Source organism: Danio aesculapii, chromosome 2 (genome assembly GCF_903798145.1).
Source record: "Danio aesculapii chromosome 2, fDanAes4.1, whole genome shotgun sequence".
Taxonomy (NCBI): domain Eukaryota; kingdom Metazoa; phylum Chordata; class Actinopteri; order Cypriniformes; family Danionidae; genus Danio; species Danio aesculapii.
The window spans coordinates 21,995,548-22,018,440 of NC_079436.1; the positions used below are offsets into that span (position 1 = coordinate 21,995,548).

The 22,893-nt window shown below is 35.4% G+C and overlaps 1 protein-coding gene across 2 annotated transcripts in view; it reads left to right on the forward strand.

The window, feature by feature from the left end:
• Positions 1 to 22,350, forward strand: part of tox (thymocyte selection-associated high mobility group box) — a 117,373-nt gene extending 95,023 nt beyond the window's left edge. For both annotated transcript variants that reach the window (XM_056474734.1, XM_056474741.1), the window contains exons 5-10: positions 344 to 598; positions 2,468 to 2,698; positions 6,160 to 6,240; positions 7,717 to 8,061; positions 18,617 to 18,765; positions 20,813 to 22,350. In XM_056474734.1, the coding sequence (XP_056330709.1) occupies positions 344 to 598; positions 2,468 to 2,698; positions 6,160 to 6,240; positions 7,717 to 8,061; positions 18,617 to 18,765; positions 20,813 to 20,849 (1,098 nt within the window). In that variant the 3' untranslated portion in view covers positions 20,850 to 22,350. The remainder of the gene's footprint in view (positions 1 to 343; positions 599 to 2,467; positions 2,699 to 6,159; positions 6,241 to 7,716; positions 8,062 to 18,616; positions 18,766 to 20,812) is intronic.
• The last annotated feature ends 543 nt before the right edge of the window (positions 22,351 to 22,893 follow it).

Here is a 22,893-nt window from a genome sequence, read left to right on the forward strand (position 1 = left end):
ATGTAAATAGCAAATGCACATGTAGCACAACGCAACTGACTCTTAAAGGGAATGGGAGATGAGACTATGATTGGTTTATTCTCAAAACACACCCATTACTTATTAAAAGATTAAGCACAGCCCTGTTAGACCATGCACCACGGCGCAGAGCGTATTTTTCCATCCTTAAAATAGCAATAGTGGCTTCGGACATGCCCTTAATGCTTTTGCGCCCTGCGCTTCAGACTTTGTACCTGGATCATTAAAATAGAGCCCCTAGTGTTAAGGCCTGCTTTATCCCAAATGTTAATTTCAAAATCTAAGTGTTTCATTTTAACCTACGTTTTTCACTTTACTCTTCCAGATGCAGCAGATGGTGAACTCAGACTCGCGTTACGGTGGTCACCCCCAGGTGGATGCACTCAGACCCAGAGTCCAGCCCGGCATGGGTCCTCCTCAAGGTCAGCTGACCACTATCAACCAATCACAGCTCAACGCCCAACTGGGTCTGAATGGCAACAATGGCACCCATGGGTCTCCATCTCCACCCGAGAGCAAATCTGCCACACCGTCGCCCTCCAGCTCTGTGCATGAGGACGATGCCGACGATGCTGCCAAGGTGAGCCAGTCTTACCCATTCTCTGATCTCATGAATATAAAAGCTTATCTTCCTCACACACACACACATACAGTCACACAGACTATTTTATGCACTGGTGAAATGTGTATTAAAAGGAATGAGTCATTGCTGACCTTTCAGCGAGCTGTACTGCCATGTTTCCTTAAACACAGATTTGCTGAGACACTGATCTGTTCCTCAGCTCAAATACAGCACACTTTTTTTTCGAAAACTCTGATTTGTTTGGGAAAGTGTGGTGGTTTATGGGATATTTTTGGGTCTTGTTTTCTAGCAGAGAGAGACAGGTTCATAGTGTAGTTAAATAGACAAAAGCTTGAAAGATAATTATAATTATCATAATTATGAGCTACTTTTGTATTGTAATGTGTCTCAGTCATGAAAAACATTTTTAAAAATGTGACTTTCAGATCAAATCAGGGTTATTTTACTGAATTAAAACTAAAACAACAATCCTACTTTTATTTATATATATATATTTTTTTAAATTGAAATAAATGTTGAGGAAATAGATCACATAGCTTTTTGTTGCAGTGTTATTTTTGTGTAACTAAAATTGTAACTTTTGTACTTTTTTCAATTTAATATTAGATTGTTTTAGTAATTGTGTTGCGTATTTGTCATTTTTATGTCTTTGTTATTTATGTAGTTCATAAAAATGTGTTGTTTCAGCTTTTATTTAAGTCTTAATTATTTTAAATTTAAGCTCAATTATTTACAAATGTAAATATTAATATTTATTATAATGGGGTTGGTGATCTTGTATCATGCAAGTAACTATGTTTCTGTTTTGTTAATTTACAGTGTTAAAGTGTAAACGTAATATTCAAAAATCTTACATCATTCATTCACTAATCTTGGGCGTAAAATGGCATAAATAGTAGTTTAATTATATATATGTATATATATAAAATATTAATTCTATTATATATAATTAAACTACTATTTATGCCATTTTACGTCCAATTATATATATATATATATATATATATATATATATATATATATATATATATATATATATATATATATATATATATATATATATATATATATATATATATATATATAGTGCCCAGCTTGAAAGATAATATAGTGCCCAAATTGAAAGATAATACAATTAAATTCAAGCAAAATATTGCCAATTACAACCTACAAAATTGAAGCAACATTTTTCTACTTTTTTGCTTCTCTTGATTTTTCCTCTTTTTCATTTTTTTTTATTTAATATTTTTCTATAGCATAAATTTGGGTGTACTAGTTTTTGGACTGTTACCATAAGTTATTTTGTTAGATAAGCTCCAGATTTGGCTTCAGTACTGACTAATCTAATGTATATACACAAATATAATATTGTATAGCTTCCTATTCAAAATATAAATTTAAAAGATAGATTTGTGAGGGGTGTACTTATATATGCTGAGCACTGTACTTTATTTTACTCGTAATTTAAATTCCCTTATATCATGACTGACTGATTAAAATATGCATTGATCAATAATCAATAATTAATAGCCACTTATGAAATAATCACAGCACACAATAGGCAATATTAATTGTATTTATAAACAGAAAATTAATGATTATACTGTAAGTTGCTTTTTGAAAGTGCAAACACAGCGATCACAATCAAATCCAAACGTCATGGAAATTCACTGGTAAAACTGCGTGGGAACCCAGTATTTACTAATAATGCACTGCGATCATTAAAATTTAAAACACAGCTCCAGGCTTCAGATACAAGGCTCACTAACTGGCTTCAGCAAGATGATTCATTCATAAAGCTGTTATTATGGCTTAATCTAATTGGATATGTCTATTGTTTACCATAATGAGCTGCTCTCCTTTCAGATAAACGGGGCAGAGAAGAGAGCAGCCACAGACATGGCCAAGAAGCCCAAAACCCCCAAGAAGAAGAAGAAGAAAGACCCGAACGAGCCCCAGAAGCCCGTGTCAGCCTACGCCCTGTTCTTCAGAGACACACAGGCTGCCATTAAGGGACAAAACCCCAACGCCACGTTCGGGGAGGTTTCCAAAATAGTGGCTTCCATGTGGGACGGCCTGGGCGAGGAACAGAAACAGGTGATTTTCTTGTTTTAAAGTCCCCTTGAAAACAGTGAAAACTCACAATGAAGGTTTTGTTAGGTGTTAGTATCGGTATGTAACTCTTAAAGGGATAGTTCACTCAAAAATTGCTCACCATCCATTTACTGACATGGTATTTGTTTTTCCAACTGTGGCAGAGTACTATAGCTATATGGGTTATATGGGTTTTATTTAAGGTTATTAAATTAAATTTTTTTAAAACAGTCAAAATGGCTGCCTTAGTAGATCTAGTTTTAACAATATCTGTCGGCTGTTGTGCTCCAACATGTTGACTAAATTTGCATTAACATTATATATACATTTATTATGACATCATCATGTACAGCTTCTTATTAGATTTTCTGACAAATCAAATGTTCTCTAGTATCTGAAGTATCCCAGCAAAGACTAATTAGAATTCTGAAATCATTCACTTATTAACATGTAAACACTCATTCTGATTAATGGTTCACCTAAATACTTAATATAAAAAATAAAAAGCTGTGCTTGAAAAAGTGTTGGTCTGAACTCGCCGATGTGTATTAATTCAACCCCAATAAAAGCAATGAGCTGTGGCATAAACAACATTCATTCATTCATTTTCCTTTCGGCTTAGTCCCTTTATTAATCTGGGGTCGCTACAGCGGAATGAACCGCCAACTTGTCCAACATATGTTTTACGCAGCAGATACCCTTCCAGCTGCAACCCATCACTGGGGAACACCCGTACACTCTCATTCACACATACACTATGGCCAATTTAGCTAACCCAGTTCACCTGTATACCGCATGTCTTTGGACTTGTGGGGGAAACCGGAGCATCCGGAGGAAACCCATGCGAATGTGGGGAGAACATGCAACTCCACTCAAAAATGCCAACCGACCCAGCCGAGGCTTGAACCAGCGACTTTCTTGCTGTGAGGCGACAGCACTACCTACTGCACCACCGCATCACCCTAAACAAAATTCTACTGGTTATTTTTTAAAAGTGGGAGGAGCTACTTTATGTTTCAGTCGAAATAACACGACACATCAAACAAAGCTGCGTATTTCAAATCACTTTATGGCATCTTTAATAAATCTGCAAAAGTTGCTTTATCGTACTGTTTTATCTTGCGGCCCACTGATAAACACTGAGGTAATGCAGCAGTGCTTCTATATACACAGCCCACGTGTTTTGTTTATTATCTAAGGTTTTATCTATAATATATTACATGGTGTGTCCACATAACGATTTGTTGTGGCAGAAGATGTGGTGGCGCAGATGCTGGTCAGAGCGTTTGCTGATTTCCCCCTCTGCAATCACTGAATAACAGTGTGTGTGTGTGCAGTGGTGTTGTGGTCTATCGCGAGCACGGATGTGCATGAAGGGGAAGTCTGAGTCAGGTGTGAAAATATGTGTCAAAAGTATTTAATGGAAGATAACAAACAAAGATTTTGTGAGGTCTGCTTGTCACTTCATCAAGTTTCGGTACATATTTAGCATGATATTTAAAATAATGTTGAGTTTAATGTCTGGAAGCACCAAATGAGTGTTTACAGTAAAGTACAGTAACAGTTCGAGTCAGATAAAACTTTTATTTTTATTTTAAATGACTAGATTCTTGTATAGTACTTGATTATAAAGAAATAAACTAAATACTGAGAAATCACTAGAATATCTAGGATAGGTTGAGCTGAAATAAAATAAAAATATATACACTGTAAGATTTTTTAAAGAATATTTGACCTAAACACTGCTTATTTTTATTTTTTTTCTATTTTTTATATATTTTACTATATATTTTTTCTAATTTTTTTTTATGATATATTTGAACTATTTTTCTTTTTAATGCAAAAAAGTTGTTTTAAAGAATGTTGGAAACCAGTTTAAAAAAAAATTTAATCACTTGAAGGTGAGTAAATGTGAGTACATTTTCCTTTTGGGGTGAAGTATCCCTTTAAAGTTGGCTTTTGCTTTGCTCACCTCAGGCCAACCAAAATGAAGGTTACTTTTTTTAATGTTCAATAGAAGAGTAAATAAGATTTTTAATCTGAAACTGAAAAAGGTTTCCTTTAATATCTTGGAAGACCTGAGGCTGACTAAAGTAGCAACAAATTTAGTTTTTGAAATGATCCCTTTAACTTTTGTCTTATGGACAAAAAAGGCTCAGATATTTTAGTGAACAAAATAAGGTTTGTTAATTTAAGTAAAATTTGCATCAACAACAAAAAAAAAAAAAAACAGTCAATTTGCAATAAGGTCCATTATTTAATTATCAATAACAATGAGAGTGGTTGAGGCTAGTTGTATTGTTGAATTCATTTATTATTCTTGTTTAATATTTAACATACATCGGCTAATTTTCAGTAAATGTAAATAAATAATATACTAATATTTTTTATATCCAATGTATTTAATGCTAAAATCAACTTAACTAATAAATGCTTTGGATATTGTTAACAAATTCAAGTTTATAGTCAAGCATTATCTTGTTTCAGCTAAGATTTTTTAAAATTAGTTTGACAGTGTTTTAATAAAAGTAAAACTAAAGATGAAGATGAATAAAAACTCTTTAAAACTAACATTTAAAATGAAACAACTACAGTAGTTTCTGAAAATACACTTAAATAACATCAACTGTCAGTTTTTCTTTTCGTTTTTAAGATATATGTTAGCGTCAAGCATTTAAATAACAATTACTTCTCATCTCTGTGCGTTACAATAAATGTGTTTTTCAGAGAGCAATATCACATGTATAGTAATACAGTAAATAACCATGTAAATGTTTAAGACTGAAAGCAGTAGCGATGAAACGGATTAGCGCGTACTTTAACACCTCGACTCTTTTATCACGTGTGTGAATTTGGAGTGTTTGAAGAATGACATGACTAAAAGAGTCACTTCTGATTTCGGAATAAACACAACTGAAAGTACCCGTTTCTCTCAGCAAAGCCACCAGACAGCATCCACAGTAATAAAAAAAGCTTAATAACTCTTTTTATTTTTTCCGCAGTTGCTGATTTGTGCTCTTTTTACTATGTAAAACACTCAGCCGCTGAAGCTGATGAAAACACTTAAAAGTACTTTGGCTCGGGAGAGGATGTTTGCCTGATAAAAGAACATCATGTCTCTCTGCTGTGTTTTTGTCTCTCTTTTGCTCTTGTCTTTTTAGTAGAGGTCTATCGGTCGAGGTAATAACAGCACAGATGTATTGATGGGCAAATAATTACACATATGCCCCAACTGAAAGGGGAAATATGGACAGTCCATAAAGGCAGAAGAACAAGCGATGGATAAAGTGGGCTGCACTCAAGCACCATTTCAGTGCTCCAACAACAATTACGCATTATGGCTCATAAATGGACCGCCATTAGATCCCATTTCTAAGAATAATTGTGCACAGGAACACGAAGAACAGCTTTGGCCTCTTAATATAATTTTTTTTTTGCTTTGTTTGTTTGTTTTATCCTGGCAGGTGTACAAGAAAAAAACAGAAACGGCAAAGAAGGAGTACCTCAAACAGCTGGCTGCGTACAGAGCAAGCCTCGTGTCTCAGGTGCGTCACTGACTTGAGAAATACGTTGAGTTTGTGAAGGGACATTTCGAGTTTAGAGAAGTTTTTTTGTAATAAACACACTCCTCTCATGCAAATGAGTGGAAATATTAAGAAGCAAGCATGAAAAATAAATGATAACATGCAATGGAATATATAGAATGGAATATAGATAGATATTCAATATTAAAACATGCATTTATATTTTATCATACATTTTAATATATAAATATTTTATTACATTTTTGTTTTTTAATCAATTAGATTTTTGCATAAATATTTTCAAAGGATTTACACATATAATGTTTATAATTATACACATACAGAATATATACCTTTTTTTTTTGAAAACACACACACTACCAGCCAAAATGTTGGATGTCAGTAAGATTTTGTTGTTTGTAAGATTTGTCAGTTCTGCTCACCAAGGTTGAACAATACAGTAAGCACTGTGAAATTGTGAAATATTATTAAAATTTTAACAAAATATTTTACAAATGTTTGCTTATTGAATGTAGTTTCACATTTTATTGATTTCTGTAACTCAAAAATGAATTTTCCATCATTATTTCAGTCTTCAGTCAGTGTCATGATCCTTCACAATTCATTATAACACGATGAGTTGCTGTTCTATTATGATCAGTTGTTATTGGCAAAAAAAATCACTAATAACAATTCTTACAATTATCAGTGCTTACAAACTTTTTTCTTGCTTCATAGTATCGTGCATACTGTGATACATTTCGGGAGTTTAGGATTCTTTGCTAAAAAAATAGCTTTTATTCGAGATCTTATTTTAAAATATATATACAGTTGAATTATTAGCCCCCCCACCCCCTGAATTATTAGTCCGCCTGTTTATTTTTTGGAGTGAGAAGATTTTTTTCAAAATATTTCTAAACATGATAGTTTTAATAACTAATTTCTAATAAATTATTTATTTTATTTTTGCCATGATGACAGTAAATAATATTTGACTAGATATTTTTCAAGACAAGTTAATTAGGTGAACTAGGCAGAACAGGGGAATTAGGTAAGTTATTGTATAACAATGGTTTGTTCTGTAGACTATTGAAAAAAAATGTAGCTTAAAGGGGCTAATAATTTTGATCTTAATGGGTTTTAAAAAATTAAAAACTGCTTTTATTCTAGCCGAAATAAAATAAGAAAAAATATTATCAGACATACTGTCAAAATTTTTATTGCTCTGTTAAACATAATTTGGGAAATATTTAAAAAAGAAAAAAAAATAATTCTGACTTCAACTGTATAAACACATTTAATTTGATCGCGTTCATATTTATTGCTATATATGTTGTATATTTTAAATAAATTATATTATTTAGCTATAAAAAATTATACACATGGTCAAAAAATATGGTCTTATAATCAGTCATATCAACCTTGCTTCTTTATATTCAGCTATTTCTCTTAAATGCCAATGAAAAGCCATTTTAACCTTTATTTTAAATCCTCCAGAGCTACAATGACCCGGGTGATGTGAAGGCATCCCAAGCCTCTCAGATGCTTGGGCCCAAGCCACCAGTGTTCTCCGGGGCAGGCCAGACTCATCCAGGTCTCTACATGGCTCCTCCATACCACCAGCAGCCAGGACTCAGTTCCCATCTGCCCCCCATGCAGCCAGGCCTGCCCAGAGGTGGAGCATCTCGACCCGGAGCGGTGAGCATGAGCAGCATGACGGGATCGTCTCCTCCACCACTGCAGATCAGCCCACCGTTACACCAGCACCTCAGTCTCCACCACCAGCAGCAGCAGCAGATCGGCAGCCACACATTGGCCCTTCACTCGCCATCCATGGCCCAGGTCAGACATAACGCTCATCACTGACTTTATTTATTCAGGAGTACAGATGTTTAAGTACTTAAGATGTTTGAGTACTAATCAAATGTTTGAGGGGAGAGTGTATTCAAGATATTAAAATATAATACTTCTATTTAAGATTGCATTAAATTAATCAAAAATGATTTTTTTTTCTTTATTTATATATATTTACAGTTGAAGTCAGAATTATTAGCCCCCCCCCCTGAATTATTAGCCTGCCTGTTTATTTTTTTCCCCAATTTCTGTTTAACGGAGAGAAGATTTTTCCAACACATTTCTAAACATAATAGTTTTAATAACTCATTTCTAATAACTGATTTATTTCATTTTTGCCATGATGACAGTAAATAATTTTTTCTAGATATTTTTCAAGACACTTCTATACAGCTTAAAGTGACATTTAAAGGCTTAACTGGGTTAATTGGGTTAACTGGGCAGGATAGAGTAATTAGGCGAGTTATTGTATATAACGATGGTTTGTTCTGTAGACTATCGGAAAAAAAAATTAGCTTAAAGGGGCTAATAATTTTGACCTTAACATGGATTTTAAATTTTTTAAACTGCTTTTATTAAAAAAATATATATATTATCAGACATACTGTGAAAATTTCTTCGCTTTGTTAAACATCAATTGGGAAATATTTAAAAAAGAAGAAAAAAATCAAAGGGGGGCAAATAATTTTGACTTTAACTGTATATCGATAAACAAATAAAGTACAAATAAAAAAATAACTAAATAAATATGGAAAATTTAATAAATAAATAAATAAATAAAGTGTACTGTTCAAATGTTTGGGAGGAGTGTATTTAAAACATTCAATAAGTAATTAATATGTCTATTAAAGGGTGCATCAAATTAATTAAAATGATTTTAAAGATGGCAAATTTGTTAGATTTATTTATTTTTATATAAAGCTTTCTCAGAACATTCATTAAACTATTCATCAACAAATAAACAAATAAAAATAAATAAATAAATAACATGCATGTGTCCTGTTCAAATGTTTGGATTCAAGTAACTGTAAAAATAATTTAATTCCTCAATTTAAGGGTGCTTTAAATGATCAAAAGTGGCGTTAAAGAAGTTTAATGTGTTATAAAACTATTATTTTTTTTATAAAGACTTGTTTTTAGAACATCCATTGAACTATTCATTCAAATTCATGAAAGTTAATTCTAAAAGTTATTTGTATACACAGACCTAAAAAAATAAATGGGTGTTTTGATTGATTGATTGATTGATTGATTGATTGATTGATTGCACCTAAATAAATTCATGTAATACATTAGTTTAGCATTTTATGATAAATATGTATGTTGGTGTGCATCGAAAGGCTTGAATAAATTAATGCTTTCAAACAAAGTTCAAGTTATAGAGAAATTGATTTGAAATGTAAACAATTGTGCAGCTAGAAGGGTATCTGCTGCGTAAAACATATGCTGGATAAGTTGGCGGTCCATTTCGCTGTGGCGACCCCAGATTAATAAAGGGACTAAGCCAAAAAGAAAATGAATGAATGAATGTAAAAAATTCGTCCATTTGGCAATTTACCAATTTGACCATCCAGTCAGTTCTGAATCAATAAAATTAAGTTGATTGCAGTAGATTTTTTTACATAAAAAATACCGGCAGAAAAATAGGTTGTGAGCTTTAGTTCACATTGAGTTTAATCAAGAGAGACACCAGGCCAGGCCAATTTCACACAAGTATTGCTTTTGTGCTAATCTCTTTCACTTATAGCCCACCTTGTCTGATATTTCTTAAATCTATTCCATTATACATTATCGTGGAGGAGATATCAGAGCATATATTTGTGTGATTGTGTGTGCGTGTATATATATATATATATACACACTCACACATATATATGTTCTGATATCTCTTCCACGATAACAATTAACTTATATATAAATATATATAAAACATACACACACACACACACACACATAGATGCATATATAAATACATAAATGTGTGTATGAATGTGAGAGTAAAAGAATTGCTGTTTATGCAGCAGATGTTGCACCGTTTCATTTTTCATCATTTCCGGCCCCTTCAGCCTATCTCTCGCGCCAGCGAATGAGGTCAAGAGAGGAACCATTAATATCTGCCAGCTTGTTTTATGTCCACACCGTGCAAAAAAAAAATCCCAGCGTATCACACAGACAGATTTTCAATTTTCTCTCTGTAATAAACAGATGCATTAGGATTTGGATGTGACTTAAGGTTGCACCAAAAAAAAAATCTCACATTGAGATTGATGAATACATCAGTGTGGAAGACAAAACGCCTCAGCTATCTGATGAAAACAGTTTTTCAGACTGGGCCGAAGGAAATGAAATTAGTTCTCTGCTAAAGTGTATAGGAGCAGAAAGCTGTTTTTTGAGGACGCAGACAACAGAAAAGCAGAGAAAGCAAATAAACCCATTCGCACACAAACCAAGAAAAAAAAAATGTAATTAAAAGAGAAAACGACCTCTTTTGATATAACATCCACCGTGCTTATTGCCTCTCCTGCTTCAGCACGTGAGGAGGTAGAGGGAGTTTCAACTGCAGTGCCATGTTAAACACTCATCCTCATTATTAGCATCAGCGCTAATTAAACCCTCGTTCCTCTGATAGAAATCTCAAGCAGTGGTGGTTACTAAAAGGTTTGAAACTCGAGTCACCATACACACTCACTAGCTGTGTTTCCATCCAAAGAAACTTAAACTTATGCAAAAAACTGGAATAGCACATAACACATTATACACAAAGTCTAATGTTAGCATCAATGTTAGCATGTATAATGTAAGGCATAAACTGGCGTCAAATATCAAAAAGAAGAATGCTGCGGTAGGAGAAGTCGCGGTGGGCCTTTTTCTTATATAATAAACTACTTGTGCCTCCGAAGATGAAGCCAGAATGCAATAAACACCAGTTTTTAGGAGCACAGCCACTCAAAACTGCTGGAAGTTATAATACAAAACACTGATAATAGAGCTAAGGCATTTTAGAATAACCAAATCAGCATTTCAGATATGGGCTGTCCACTGGTTTGTCCATTAATGGCGTCCCTTCTTGCCCACTTATGTTATGATATGTTAAAACAAAATCACATAACTTTTTGCAACAAAGGTTGGAAATAGGGTGACACAGTGGCTCAGTGGTTAGCACTGTGGCCTCACAGCAAGAAGGTCGCTGGTTTGACTACTGGCTGCTTCAGTTGGCATTTCTGTATGGAGTTTGCATGTTCTCCCCGTGTTCACGTGGGTTTCCTGCGAGTGCTCAAGTTTCACTCACAGTCCAAAGACATTTGGTGAATATAATAAACTAAAGTATGGGTGAATTGTATAAACTAAATTGGCCGTAGTGTATGTGTGTGAATGAGTGTTTATGGATGTTTCCCTGTACTGGGTTGCAGCTGGAAGGGAATTCGCTGTGTAAAACAAATGCTGGTTAAGATTAATAAAGGCACTAAGCCGAAGGACAATTAATGAAAGAATGAAGGTTGTAAATATGTACTTAGGCCTACATGTTTGTGAAAACACAAAAATGTACTTCAAAATATTGTACATTTGACTGCAGTTTATAGGTAAAATAAATGCTACCGGACAGTATCACATAACAATTTTTGTTCCTTTTCACACTAATGGTCTTTAAAGTGACATATTATTGACAAACTAATTATGATTTGTAATCAAATACAATCATCTCACTCTTCTATCTCCATGTGTACAACTTTTTGGAATGATCAATTTGCTCAGTAGCTCAGTTTGTACAGAGCGCTCAGCTTTGAGTTAGGGCTGGGCTAATAAACAATATCATATCGAATCACAATAAAATGTATGTTGATAACGATTATTAGCTTCCGGGCATTTTTACTCGATATTGATCCCAAGAACAAGTCACAAAGCAGAAATATGCAACAACAGGTATGCAATTGTGTTGATATTAGAGATCCATCGAATTTTTGGTTGCCGAAAATTATCGGCCAAAAATAAGTCATGCTGCGTCACTCTGTATTGTTTAGCACACTCGTTTCACTTTCCTGCTAGCAGTTCACTTTCCCGCCAGCAATATCCACCTTCAGTCATGGTTGGAATACTCTTTTAAAAGTGGAAGCATTAACAACTTATATCAAAATATATATCAGTATTGTGCAATATTGACAATAATTATCGAGATTGCATTTTCACCATATCGCCCAGTCCTAGTTTGAGTCCTGTGAAGCACAGTTTCATAAAAAAAGTCAAATGAATGTAAAATCAAGGTAAAACTAGGTGATCTGACAAGTTCCACCATCTCATCGACGTGTGCAAGAATGTGTCTCTGAAACATATACCAAAACACTCCCTAGGTAATGTATTTCAGATTCACAGCAATGTAATCAGAGCCCTCTAGTGGATTTGTCATCTAAAACGTGCAAATGAATGTAAATGGAGCAATGTAATTTATTTTTTGTGAAAAATGCATCCTGAGGCCCATATTCCAATGAGCCTGGGTTGCTTTTTTTTAATGTGCCTGCTGGAATTCATTCAGTAAATGAGTTTTCATTGTAGTTGATGCTTATTTTTTCTTATCTGTTAAAAAGTTTGTCCTACTCATTTGTGTGGATACAATTTGAATGCGTACTTTCAGATTGTATGTGCATCTTGGCATTTCCATCAAAATTTTGTCATGCAATAGTTGAAAACTCACTTAAAAATAGGTGGATGAAAAATATTGTGACAACGAGAACACTGCTTAAGAGATAGTTTTAAACCTTTGCAAGATTCTTTTGAACACAAAAGAAGACATTTGAGGTGTCACGGTGGCACAGTGGGTAGCCTCACAGCAAGAAGGCCACTGGTTCAAGCCCCGGCTGGGTCAGTTGACATTTCTGTGTGGAGTTTGCATGGTCTCCTCATGTTCGCATGAGGTTCCTCGGGGTGATCCAGTTTCTTCTCACAGTCCAATCCAAAGAGATGCAGTATAATGAATTGAATAAGCTAAATTGGCCATAGTGTATGTGTGTTTCCCAGTTTTGGCTGGAAGGGCATCCGCTGTGTAAAACATATGCTGGATAAGTTGGCAGTTCATTCCGCTGTGGCAACCCCAGATTAATAAAGGGATTAAGCCGAAAATAAAATGAATGAATGAAGATATTTTGAAAAACATCGACTTCCATAGTATTTGTTCTTCCTACAGCCAATGGTTACAGGTTTTTTTGGCTTTCTTCAAACTATCTTGTTTTGTGTTAAGAAACTCGTAAATGTTTGTAACCACTTGAGGATGGTACATTTCTAATTTTTGGGAGAACTATCTCTTTAAGAATAACGTGTTGATCCGCTTCATGTCTTAATAGGCCTGAGTTGTGCTGGAACTTCAGTGGGATTGAGATGAGGTTGTAATGAGGTCCTAATGAATAGCACCCTTGTGTCTGCGAGCTCTTTATGAGATGAGCATCAGCTGGAAGGCAGGACTGACTGCTGCTGGAGGGAAGGAGAGGGCGGAGAATCACATTGTCTTGGGGTAAACAGGGATTAGCTTCATAAAGAGAGATGAATCAGGTGGTCAGGAGAACAGGTGACATGCTATCCAGTGACAGCGGTTTGATCTTTTGCCGAGGGATCTGTTTGAATTACGTCGCCATGTATTGATGAAACCCGAAAAACATATTTCCAATTCAAACTGTTGATGCAAAAAAAAAAAAAAGAAAAAAGTTTGCCGTGCACATTTGAATATGAAAGAAGCCATTGTTGTAAGTTTCTCTTCCTGTGCCTGCTGGGAATTCTGGGAAACGTTGTGTTTAAAAGAGCAACTACTTGATTGAATTTCATGTGCTTCTTTTTTATCACTGCTCGGCAGGAAAATTAACTATTGCTGTGGATGATCATCGTCGTCGTCAGGCAAAAAAAAAAAGTGTCTAATTTTCATGCAGATTATAGTGTGAATTTGTCTGAAGTCCAATTTTAGATTACCACAGGGCTCCTTGTATGGCTGTGTCAATCTCACGGAGGAGAGTACGAATGCTTAAACTTGGCTTTTCTCTCCTCCGTTTGGGGAGTTCTTAAGCCTGTTCCGCAGATCCTGCCTTTATGGGAGAGTTTTTAAATCCAAAGGGGAGTAATAATCCTCGTTCATTTTTGCATATTTGTGGAGAGCAAACAAAAACGCCGGTTCAACTTTTTCGGTGAGCCGAGGCGGGCTGGGGGGAGGGGGGCGGAGTTGGGATGGGGGGGGTGTGGGGACACAAAGGGGCAGATGGAGCCTTTGTGATCGAATGAAGGAGAAGAATTTGAGGAACAATTCATGAATAGGTAGAATCTCTGGAGGGGGAAAAAAACGCAGCCACCTGCTGTCTTGCTCTTTCAGGCAGATTCTCTTGTGTACCACTGAGATTAACTTCCTTTTCACATGCAGTCTTTCTTAGGCTAAGAACAGAGAAGAAGTCTTCAAATTAGAATATCTGCTTGGTTTATTTTTCGTCTCTACCCCCACCAGCCTCGCCAAATGCAGTTCCTCATTAATGCTCATTTGAGGCTCCTTGCTTTACACTGTCATCGTGTCCACTTCAGATGGCGTAGGATGTTTGCTGAAATTAGACTGGACGAGCAGCTTTGTGCTTTGCTCTGGTTTCCTCATGGGGCAAAAATGATTCAATAAATGAAATAAGAGGGACAGTTATCCAGACTGTAACCCATTACTATGGACACATCACCCAAATTTAATAATCATATTCGAAGCGAGCTTTAATAATGACATTCTATCAGTCAGTATATCATAATAGCGCTCTGAGTTTTGTTACAGGCTGTCTGTAGACTAACTCACCATTGTGACAGCTGTTTGCCAAAGCTGAGTGGCCTTCTCTGAATGTAAGAAAGGAACATCCACTTGATGACTCAGGTCTACAAGGCTCTTTTGGGTCTGGCGCCTTTGTACCTATGTTGCCTTCTTTATAGGTCAAAAGGCCAGTATGTCCTACGTTCAAGCGAAATTTATCATTTTTCTGTTCCCCGGTTTGAACTAAAATAGGGAAGCAAGCCTTTAGTCACTCTGCCCCCTCATTCTGGAATAATCTTCAGTCTGAACTAAAAATGTCTGAACTCATCCCAGTTAAATAATTTCGCTCTATCCTTTATAACAAACAACAGCAGTCCATTTCTCAATGTATGTGTTTTTAACATATTGTAATGGGGTATAGCTGAATAACCAAACTGTATTTTTATATTATCTTTACTTTTTATTTATTATTATTATTATTATTATTATTATTATTATTATTATTATTATTATTATTATTATTCATAAGTTGTGCGTTGCAGACCTCTTGGCCAGGTCACTCTTGTAAATGAAATCTTGATCTCAATGGTTTTTTTTTATCTGGTTAAATAAAGAAAGAAACTATCTACGTAATCAGCAGTGGTGAGAAGAGTACTATAAAATCATACTTAAGTAAAAGTACCATTACTTGCCTAAAAATATAGTACAAGTGGAGTAAAAGTATCTGTTGTAAATATTACTCAAAGTATGAGTAAAAAGTAGCCCTTTCAAAAGTACTAAAGTAGTGAGTAGTGAGTATTGCACTGTTAAAAGCTGATGCATTTACATGTAATTTGTGGATGTGTGTAAACGTAACATTCTGTAGTGCATTTAGTTATTGCCCTGTAGACACACAACGTCATAAGATGTTAATATTAGGTTAGATTTAGGTTGTGATGTCAGGTGGCCAAAATTCAATGTTTAGCCAGCGTCTAAAGACAACATTATTTTGACATCTAATAACGACGTCAAATGACGATGATTTTAGGTTGATTTTAGGTTGATTTTAAGCCGACATCTTAAACCAACATCATATTGACGTCAAATACTAACCTTTATTCATCAGGTATGGCAACCAAAATTCAACGTCTGATAGACGTCATAGTGGTAACATCCACACAACGTCAAGCTGTAACATTATTAGATGTTGATTTTAGGTTGAACGTTGGACATTGACATCGGCCTGACGTTGGGTTCTGACGTCAACCCAATTTTCATTTCCAAATAAAATGCATCTTCCCCACGACATTGGGGTACAACATCAATCTGATGTCATGTTGACGTCTTGTGCCTGTTGGGTGTTTAAGGCCATTTCGGTCATCATACAGTAAACATCTGTCATTTTCTCATCAGTGACATGCATCTAAACAAGACTTTAGACATCTTCTTTTGGACACTTTTAATGCTTTCAAACAGTTTAGAAATTACCTATGTTTATTATCATGCAATTTTTCTTCTATGTGTGATTTGATTGGACAAGAATCGCAGGTCTGATTTTTCTAATCCCCATAGACAAGAAATATAATAAAGGAGTAACTGCATTTTGAAATAAAGTAGTGGAGTAAAAGTAAAGATACTGCACTAAAAATGTACTCAGGGGAAAGTAAAATTATACATCTTTAAAACTACTTAGTAAAGTACAATTCCAGAGAAAAACTACTCAATTACAGTCATTTGAGTATTTTTAATTTGACACTTTACACCAGTAGTAATCAGTATTCAAAAGATGTGTTTTCTGAATACTTTTATACACTAAACATGCATTAAACTGATCAGAAGGAAGAAATGAAGGTTCAAGAGTTCACACTTAGCTGATGATTAATTATAAGCTTGTTTGGCATGCTGTCCCGGGAGAGAGCCCTGAGCTCATAAGATCCTCGAGCCCGGGGCTCCCTCCCGTTGCAAGGCGAGAAGGGAGTTTGAGCTCAGGTAGATCTCGAGAACTCCCCCGCTGTAATAACCAATGAACAGCCAGTGATTGCTCTTGAGAGATAACCATTTACTAGGAGCATGTCTATAGTGCCGGTTTGGATTAGTCAATTAACTTATGTTGCATGTTTTTTGGACGGTGGGAGGAAACCGGGAAACCCGGGGGAAACCCACGTGAGCACGGGGAGAAAATGCAAACTCCGCACAGAAATGTCTGCTGGTTTGGTAAAGCCTAGAACCAGAGACATTCTTGCTGTGAGGCAACAGTGCTAAGCACTGGGCCACCGTGTCACCCATCTAGGAAGGAGGAGGAGTAGGGGTGGATGGGGGGATTCTTCAAAACGAAGATAGCGGTGGTACGTAACCCAGGGTATTTGTAGTAGCTTAGGAGTCGTCTGATTGGTGCATTGAGAATTGGATAATGCGGATCCAGCCGCTAGCAATCATAAGCACGTGATCCTCTCGAAACTTGTTTATAACTAAACTTCACAAAGTGAATGAATGAATAAAGGTTGGAAATATGAAAACACAAAAACATATTTGAACATATTGTACATTAGACTGCAGTTTATAGATAAAATGAATGCTATGGGATATTCCTTTTTACACAAATGGTCTTTAAAGTGACAAATTATTGACAAATTAATTATGATTTGTAATCAAATACAATCATCTCACTATTCTATCTCCATGTGTACAACTTTTAAATAGTTTCTTTATTTAACCAGATAAAAAACGCATTGAGACCAATGCATACTGTATATAAAAATTCTACATTTCACTGTTCAAAACTGTTAAAAGCGTCTGTTTCTGCATAATCAGTATCCAAAAGATGTTTTTTTTAATACTTTTATATTCTAAAAAAGGCATTAAACTGATCAAAAAATGATCGTTAAGACATACAAAAATGTTTTAAGCAGCACAATGCAGCTAATCAGCATGTTAAAATGATTTTTAAACGATCACGCGATACTGAAGACTGGAGGAATGATGCTAAAAATCCATCAAAGGAACACATTACTATAGGAAAGCATTAAAAAATCTAATCATAAAAGTCTCAAACATTAGTAATTAATTTCAGCTCCCAACAAAACCTTGCTCTGAGGCTTCAGAACAGAAAAACAATCAATCAACACTCCAAAAAAAAATCTAATGTCAAAAATATGAACATTCATGTTACAGTATATGGATAAAAATAACAACACAGTTTACAAGAACACAAATAAATGTTTGAATTTTTCTTTTTGCTAAAACTATTCCTTGAATATTGTGCTGACATGATTTAGTTTGACACACACACTACATTAGTATTATTATTACACTACCAGTCAAAGGGGTCAGTAGGATTTTTAAATGTTTTAAAATAAGCTTATGCTGCTCACCAAGGCTGCATTTATTTAATCAAAAATAATACAGTACACATTGTAAAATAGTGAAATGTTATTGCACTATAAAATAACTGTTCAAAGGTAGTTTATAATTTCATTTAATCATTTATTCCACAGATTTTAAATTACTCCAGTCTCCTAGTAAAAGTGATGATAGTAATGTTAATAGTAATAAAAGTAATGACTGGAGTAATAATTTCATTTGAAACCACATACAATAAGAATGCAGTTATTTAAAATTATAATAAATATTTATCAATTAAATTTTTTTTACATTTAATAAATGCCGCCTTGATGAACAGAATAATTTTCTTTAAAATAAAACTGACCCCAAACTTGTTACCGGTAGTGTATATAACTATTCCAATTTGCTTCTCTCTTTTCTGTGGCTCTGCGAGATCTAATATGTGATCTGCTATTGTGTTCTCTTTCTCAGGGTTTCCCCCTTCAGGCAGAGTATCAGAGCATGGTAAATGTCACATCCTCCGCCGGACCTGGCCTCTCCCCCTCAATGGACTACCGCACTGGCTGCAGGAATGGACCGACCCAGGGTCTGGACTGGTCCCCTGACTACTGCGGCAACGGGTGAGCAGACAGGTCAATCCTAGGTCCAATCCCAAATGGTAGTCCAACCCCTTGCAGTCAATGTACAATGGCCCGTGTACATTCAATCCACAAGACCATAGGGTGTCCCATTCATCAGGTTTTGTCTTCAAAGAGTGCACACGTATGGGCCCTTTTTGGAACTGCGTGTATCGTCAATGCTCAATACTTGAAAATAGCAGTCTAAGAAGCATTTCTTCAAAAAACAAACCAAAAAAAATACCAGCTTAGGTCCATTTTCAGTAGCTTTACAGTGGCTCAGCAACTTGGTATACAATCAGTAGAGGAAAGAGTACTGAAAAATCATACTCAAGTAAAAGTATCATTACTTACCCAAAAATGTAGTGCAAGTAGAGTAAAAGTATCTGTTGTAAATATTACTCATAGTATAGGCAAAAAGTAGCCCTTTTAAAAGTACTCAAGAGTAGTGAGCAGTGAGTATTATGCTGGGAAAAGTTGATACGTCAATTTGTGCATGTGTGTGTGAAAACGAAATATTCTATAGTGCATTTAGTGATTGTTTAAGGTCATTTGTTGATTTCAGTCATTATACAGTAGACATCCACCATCTTTTCATCAGTGACATGAAGTCTAAACAGTCTCGGTCATTGCGTGTAACAATTTTGTGTCTTGAGGTTGTTCTGCATAATGAGATTTTCTATGTGCGATTTGATTGGATGGCAATCACAGAACTGATTAATTTACGTCTAGTACTCTACTTCTACTTCTTTTCTTCTAGCCAATCACCATAGACAAGAAATGTAATAAAGTAGTGAAAGTAGGTTGAAGTAAAATAGTGGAGTAAAAGCCATACCAATACTGCACTAAAAATGTACTCAATGAACGTAAAAGTACACATTTTTAAAACTACTTAGTAAAGTACAATTCCTGAGAAAAACTACTCAATTACAGTCATTTGAGTATTTGTAATTTGTTACTTCACACCACTGTACACAATGTAGCTTTTCCTGTAGCTTTTTCTCTGTCAGGTACCTTGACATCAGCTACATTTAATTTCACTGAAGCAGTGCATTATTGACTTTACAAGATCACAATCTACAATAATGTATTACAGCTATCTATTTGTAAATCACACATTTCATGGATTTACATTTATTTATTTATTTATTCATTTATTTAGTAGCAACAGTTCAAAAATTCAGTCCATATTGTATTCTAACAGTTGGCAATTAACCTGAAGTAAGAACGTTGTGTAATGTGTGACGGTTGCAATAAAATTTCTTAACAAAATGGAGCCATGTCACTTTTATTGAGAAAATACTGCCATGTGCTTAATCTAAGTTAATTATGTTGTTATTGTAATGCTACATACTGTATGTTGTAGATTAGTTCTCTTGGCAGTCTGAGAAATTTAAAAACTGTGTAATAAAACATTAAGCCTTGACTTTTTAATTATGCATTGTTTTAAGTAGCAAATATTTTACTTAAAATGAACGTTTATTGACGCTTTTGTAATAGACACCTTAGTGGAAAAAAAGCTTCAGTGTAACTAGCTTCTTTATAGAAATGTACAGTAAATTGCTATTAGCTTATTTACTTTTCCTGATGACCAGTTGGTAGATTTTCAAGCTAGATTTAGAGTAGCTTTCCTAAAGCCTCATTCACAATACGAGTGACTCGCAGCGGCAAAGCGACAAGCGATCATTTATTTCAATGGAGAATGAGCGACTTCCAGTGACCTCCGTCTACGCGAGCGACATCAACTTTTGGTGACCATTGTGAGGGTGTCTAGCGACTCAACAAAGTTGAGAATCTTTAAACTTTATGCAAATGAAGAGCGACTTTCTTGAGTGACAGCCAATCGGAGCACCAGTAGAACTCACATGATCCTCTCTCAGCTCGCTCAGAGGCCGGTTGTATTCTCCGTGCTGTAGACCTACACAGACCTGCGTTTGCAAAGGCGCTGCTAGTGGGAATGAGGCTGGTGCCATTTGGGATTGGGCCGCATTCATTGATGCCAATTTCTACCACCGACATTTTGACTTACTCCTATTTCTCTCCCCAACAGGTCTCTGCAGAGGGACAAAGCCCTGTACCTGACCTGATCCACATGTTCAACCTCACGCTCCTTCACGCTTACAGGACCAAGGCAGTTCCTCATCCCAGTACAGCTATTCAGGGCCTGAGAGTTCAGGCCTTCTTTTAGACTAGACTCAATCCACGCATCAGCTAAACAACATTTGAATGTTTTCTTTCTCATGGCTCACTTTAGTGCACCCTATCGTGGTGGCTTTGGAATTTGTATCTCCTTCTAGCTTCTGACATTCAGACATTTTGGATCTTTAAAATAGAGTTTAAATCATCGAAAGCATGAACATGTAAATTATATGCTAAAAATTTGTTTAAATGCAATCACCTCTCTAATGATATTGACTTTTTAACGCCCTCCTATTGTTCCGCGTCCTCGTTGCGTACCTAATAAGAGGCCGTGTATGGAAACCCCCTGTAGACGTGCGTTTTATTGGAGTTTGCTTATGGTTTGTAAGACATTGCGTAGGTCAATTTGCGGGAAGGTTGTGTCAGTCCATCGGTTTCTAAGCACTTACCGCTGCGTGTCGGAGACTCCAAGCTCTCGCTGACAAGCGGCGGAACGAAAACCAAAACAGAACTTCTTTTTTGTGTGTGTGTACAAAGAGGAAAAATCGCAATGTAAAAAAAAAAAAGCCACAAAAAAAAGAATGCAAATGATATGACTCCTGCGTCTCGCTCCGCTCCTCCTTTACGCCCTTTCTCGTCGTATCATTCTTCCTCTCTGTAATGATCTTTTCTAGTCAACTGCCTTAGAAACAGAGTTCTGTTGTAAGTATAAAAACAGGAACGTTATGAACGGCCGGACAGGCTGTTTCCCGCAGCCCTCGTTTCAAGCTGTAAATAGAATCTGTGTTACTCCTAGAGTATAAGAATTCAGCTTCTCTTTTTTTTCTAGTAACAATGTGATTTTGAATTGGACCACACCAGTTCGTTTCAAACTCGAAAAGGGATAATTAGCCAAGAGGGGTCATTTCTTGGCAAGTCGCTGTTGATTAGACCGACAAAAGAGACTAAAGACTTATTATTTCCCCAAGTTTAAGGTTGATGGCATCAACCAGCGAGGTAGCATGAAATGATCCATTAGGGAAAGTGCTAAAGAAAAGTTTATTTTGTATTACGCAAAATACTTCTTTTGTATCACTTCTGGCATATTGATTAATGTCATCCAAACTATGTGTAAGAAACTGTCAGATGCTTATATGGTGTTAATTAGAAGAAACAGTGGCAGATTGGAGAGTTGCTGTATAACCCTGGCATATGGCTGATCATTTACTATTCCTCTACACTGTGTCTATATGAGATCTTTTTATGGTACTTGTTTGCGCCTATTTATGAAGGAAAAAAAAAAATAACTGTAGGTGTTTTTTGAGTAATTATGTTAGAGTTCCAGGGATGTTTTTCTGTTAATTTGTTTTGACAGAATTGATCCAGGCAACAATGTGAATAATTCTTATTTAGTTTTTATTGTGTTTGAAAATAAATAAAGGCAAACCTGCATTTTTGTGCAGTAATTAATCAGCGAGTGTCACGAGTGTTTTATTACCAGGAATTCAGGGCTAAATATTTGTATTCGATGTTTTCTGAAACATTTATAACCTCGTAATTCCACTGGCAGAGAAAGGTCAATCTTAAGTTTATGTATAATGAACGCTAATTCTCTTCCTCGCTCATATCTCATAACTGGGTCACAGGGCTGTTGATACAGAGTGTAATAATAACAATTCATTTTCCGACCATGAACACAGCGTAAATAAACCTCGCAATGTCAAGAGCACATTCCTGCCTTACCATCAGCTATCCTAGACTTATTCACAAAAGCATTTTCACATTAAACCCACTCTAAATGGTTTCTTGGTGTCATTTAAATCACTTCATACAACTGAATATTGTCTTATTATTGTCTTTTAGGGTTACATTAGGTTACATTTACAAAACCTAGAAATCTTAACAAATAACAGAATATATTTAAATATTCAGCTATAAAAAATAAATAAAGACAATCCCTACTGAAAACAAAAACAGCTTAAACCAGCCTAGTCTGGTTGGCTGGTTTCAGCT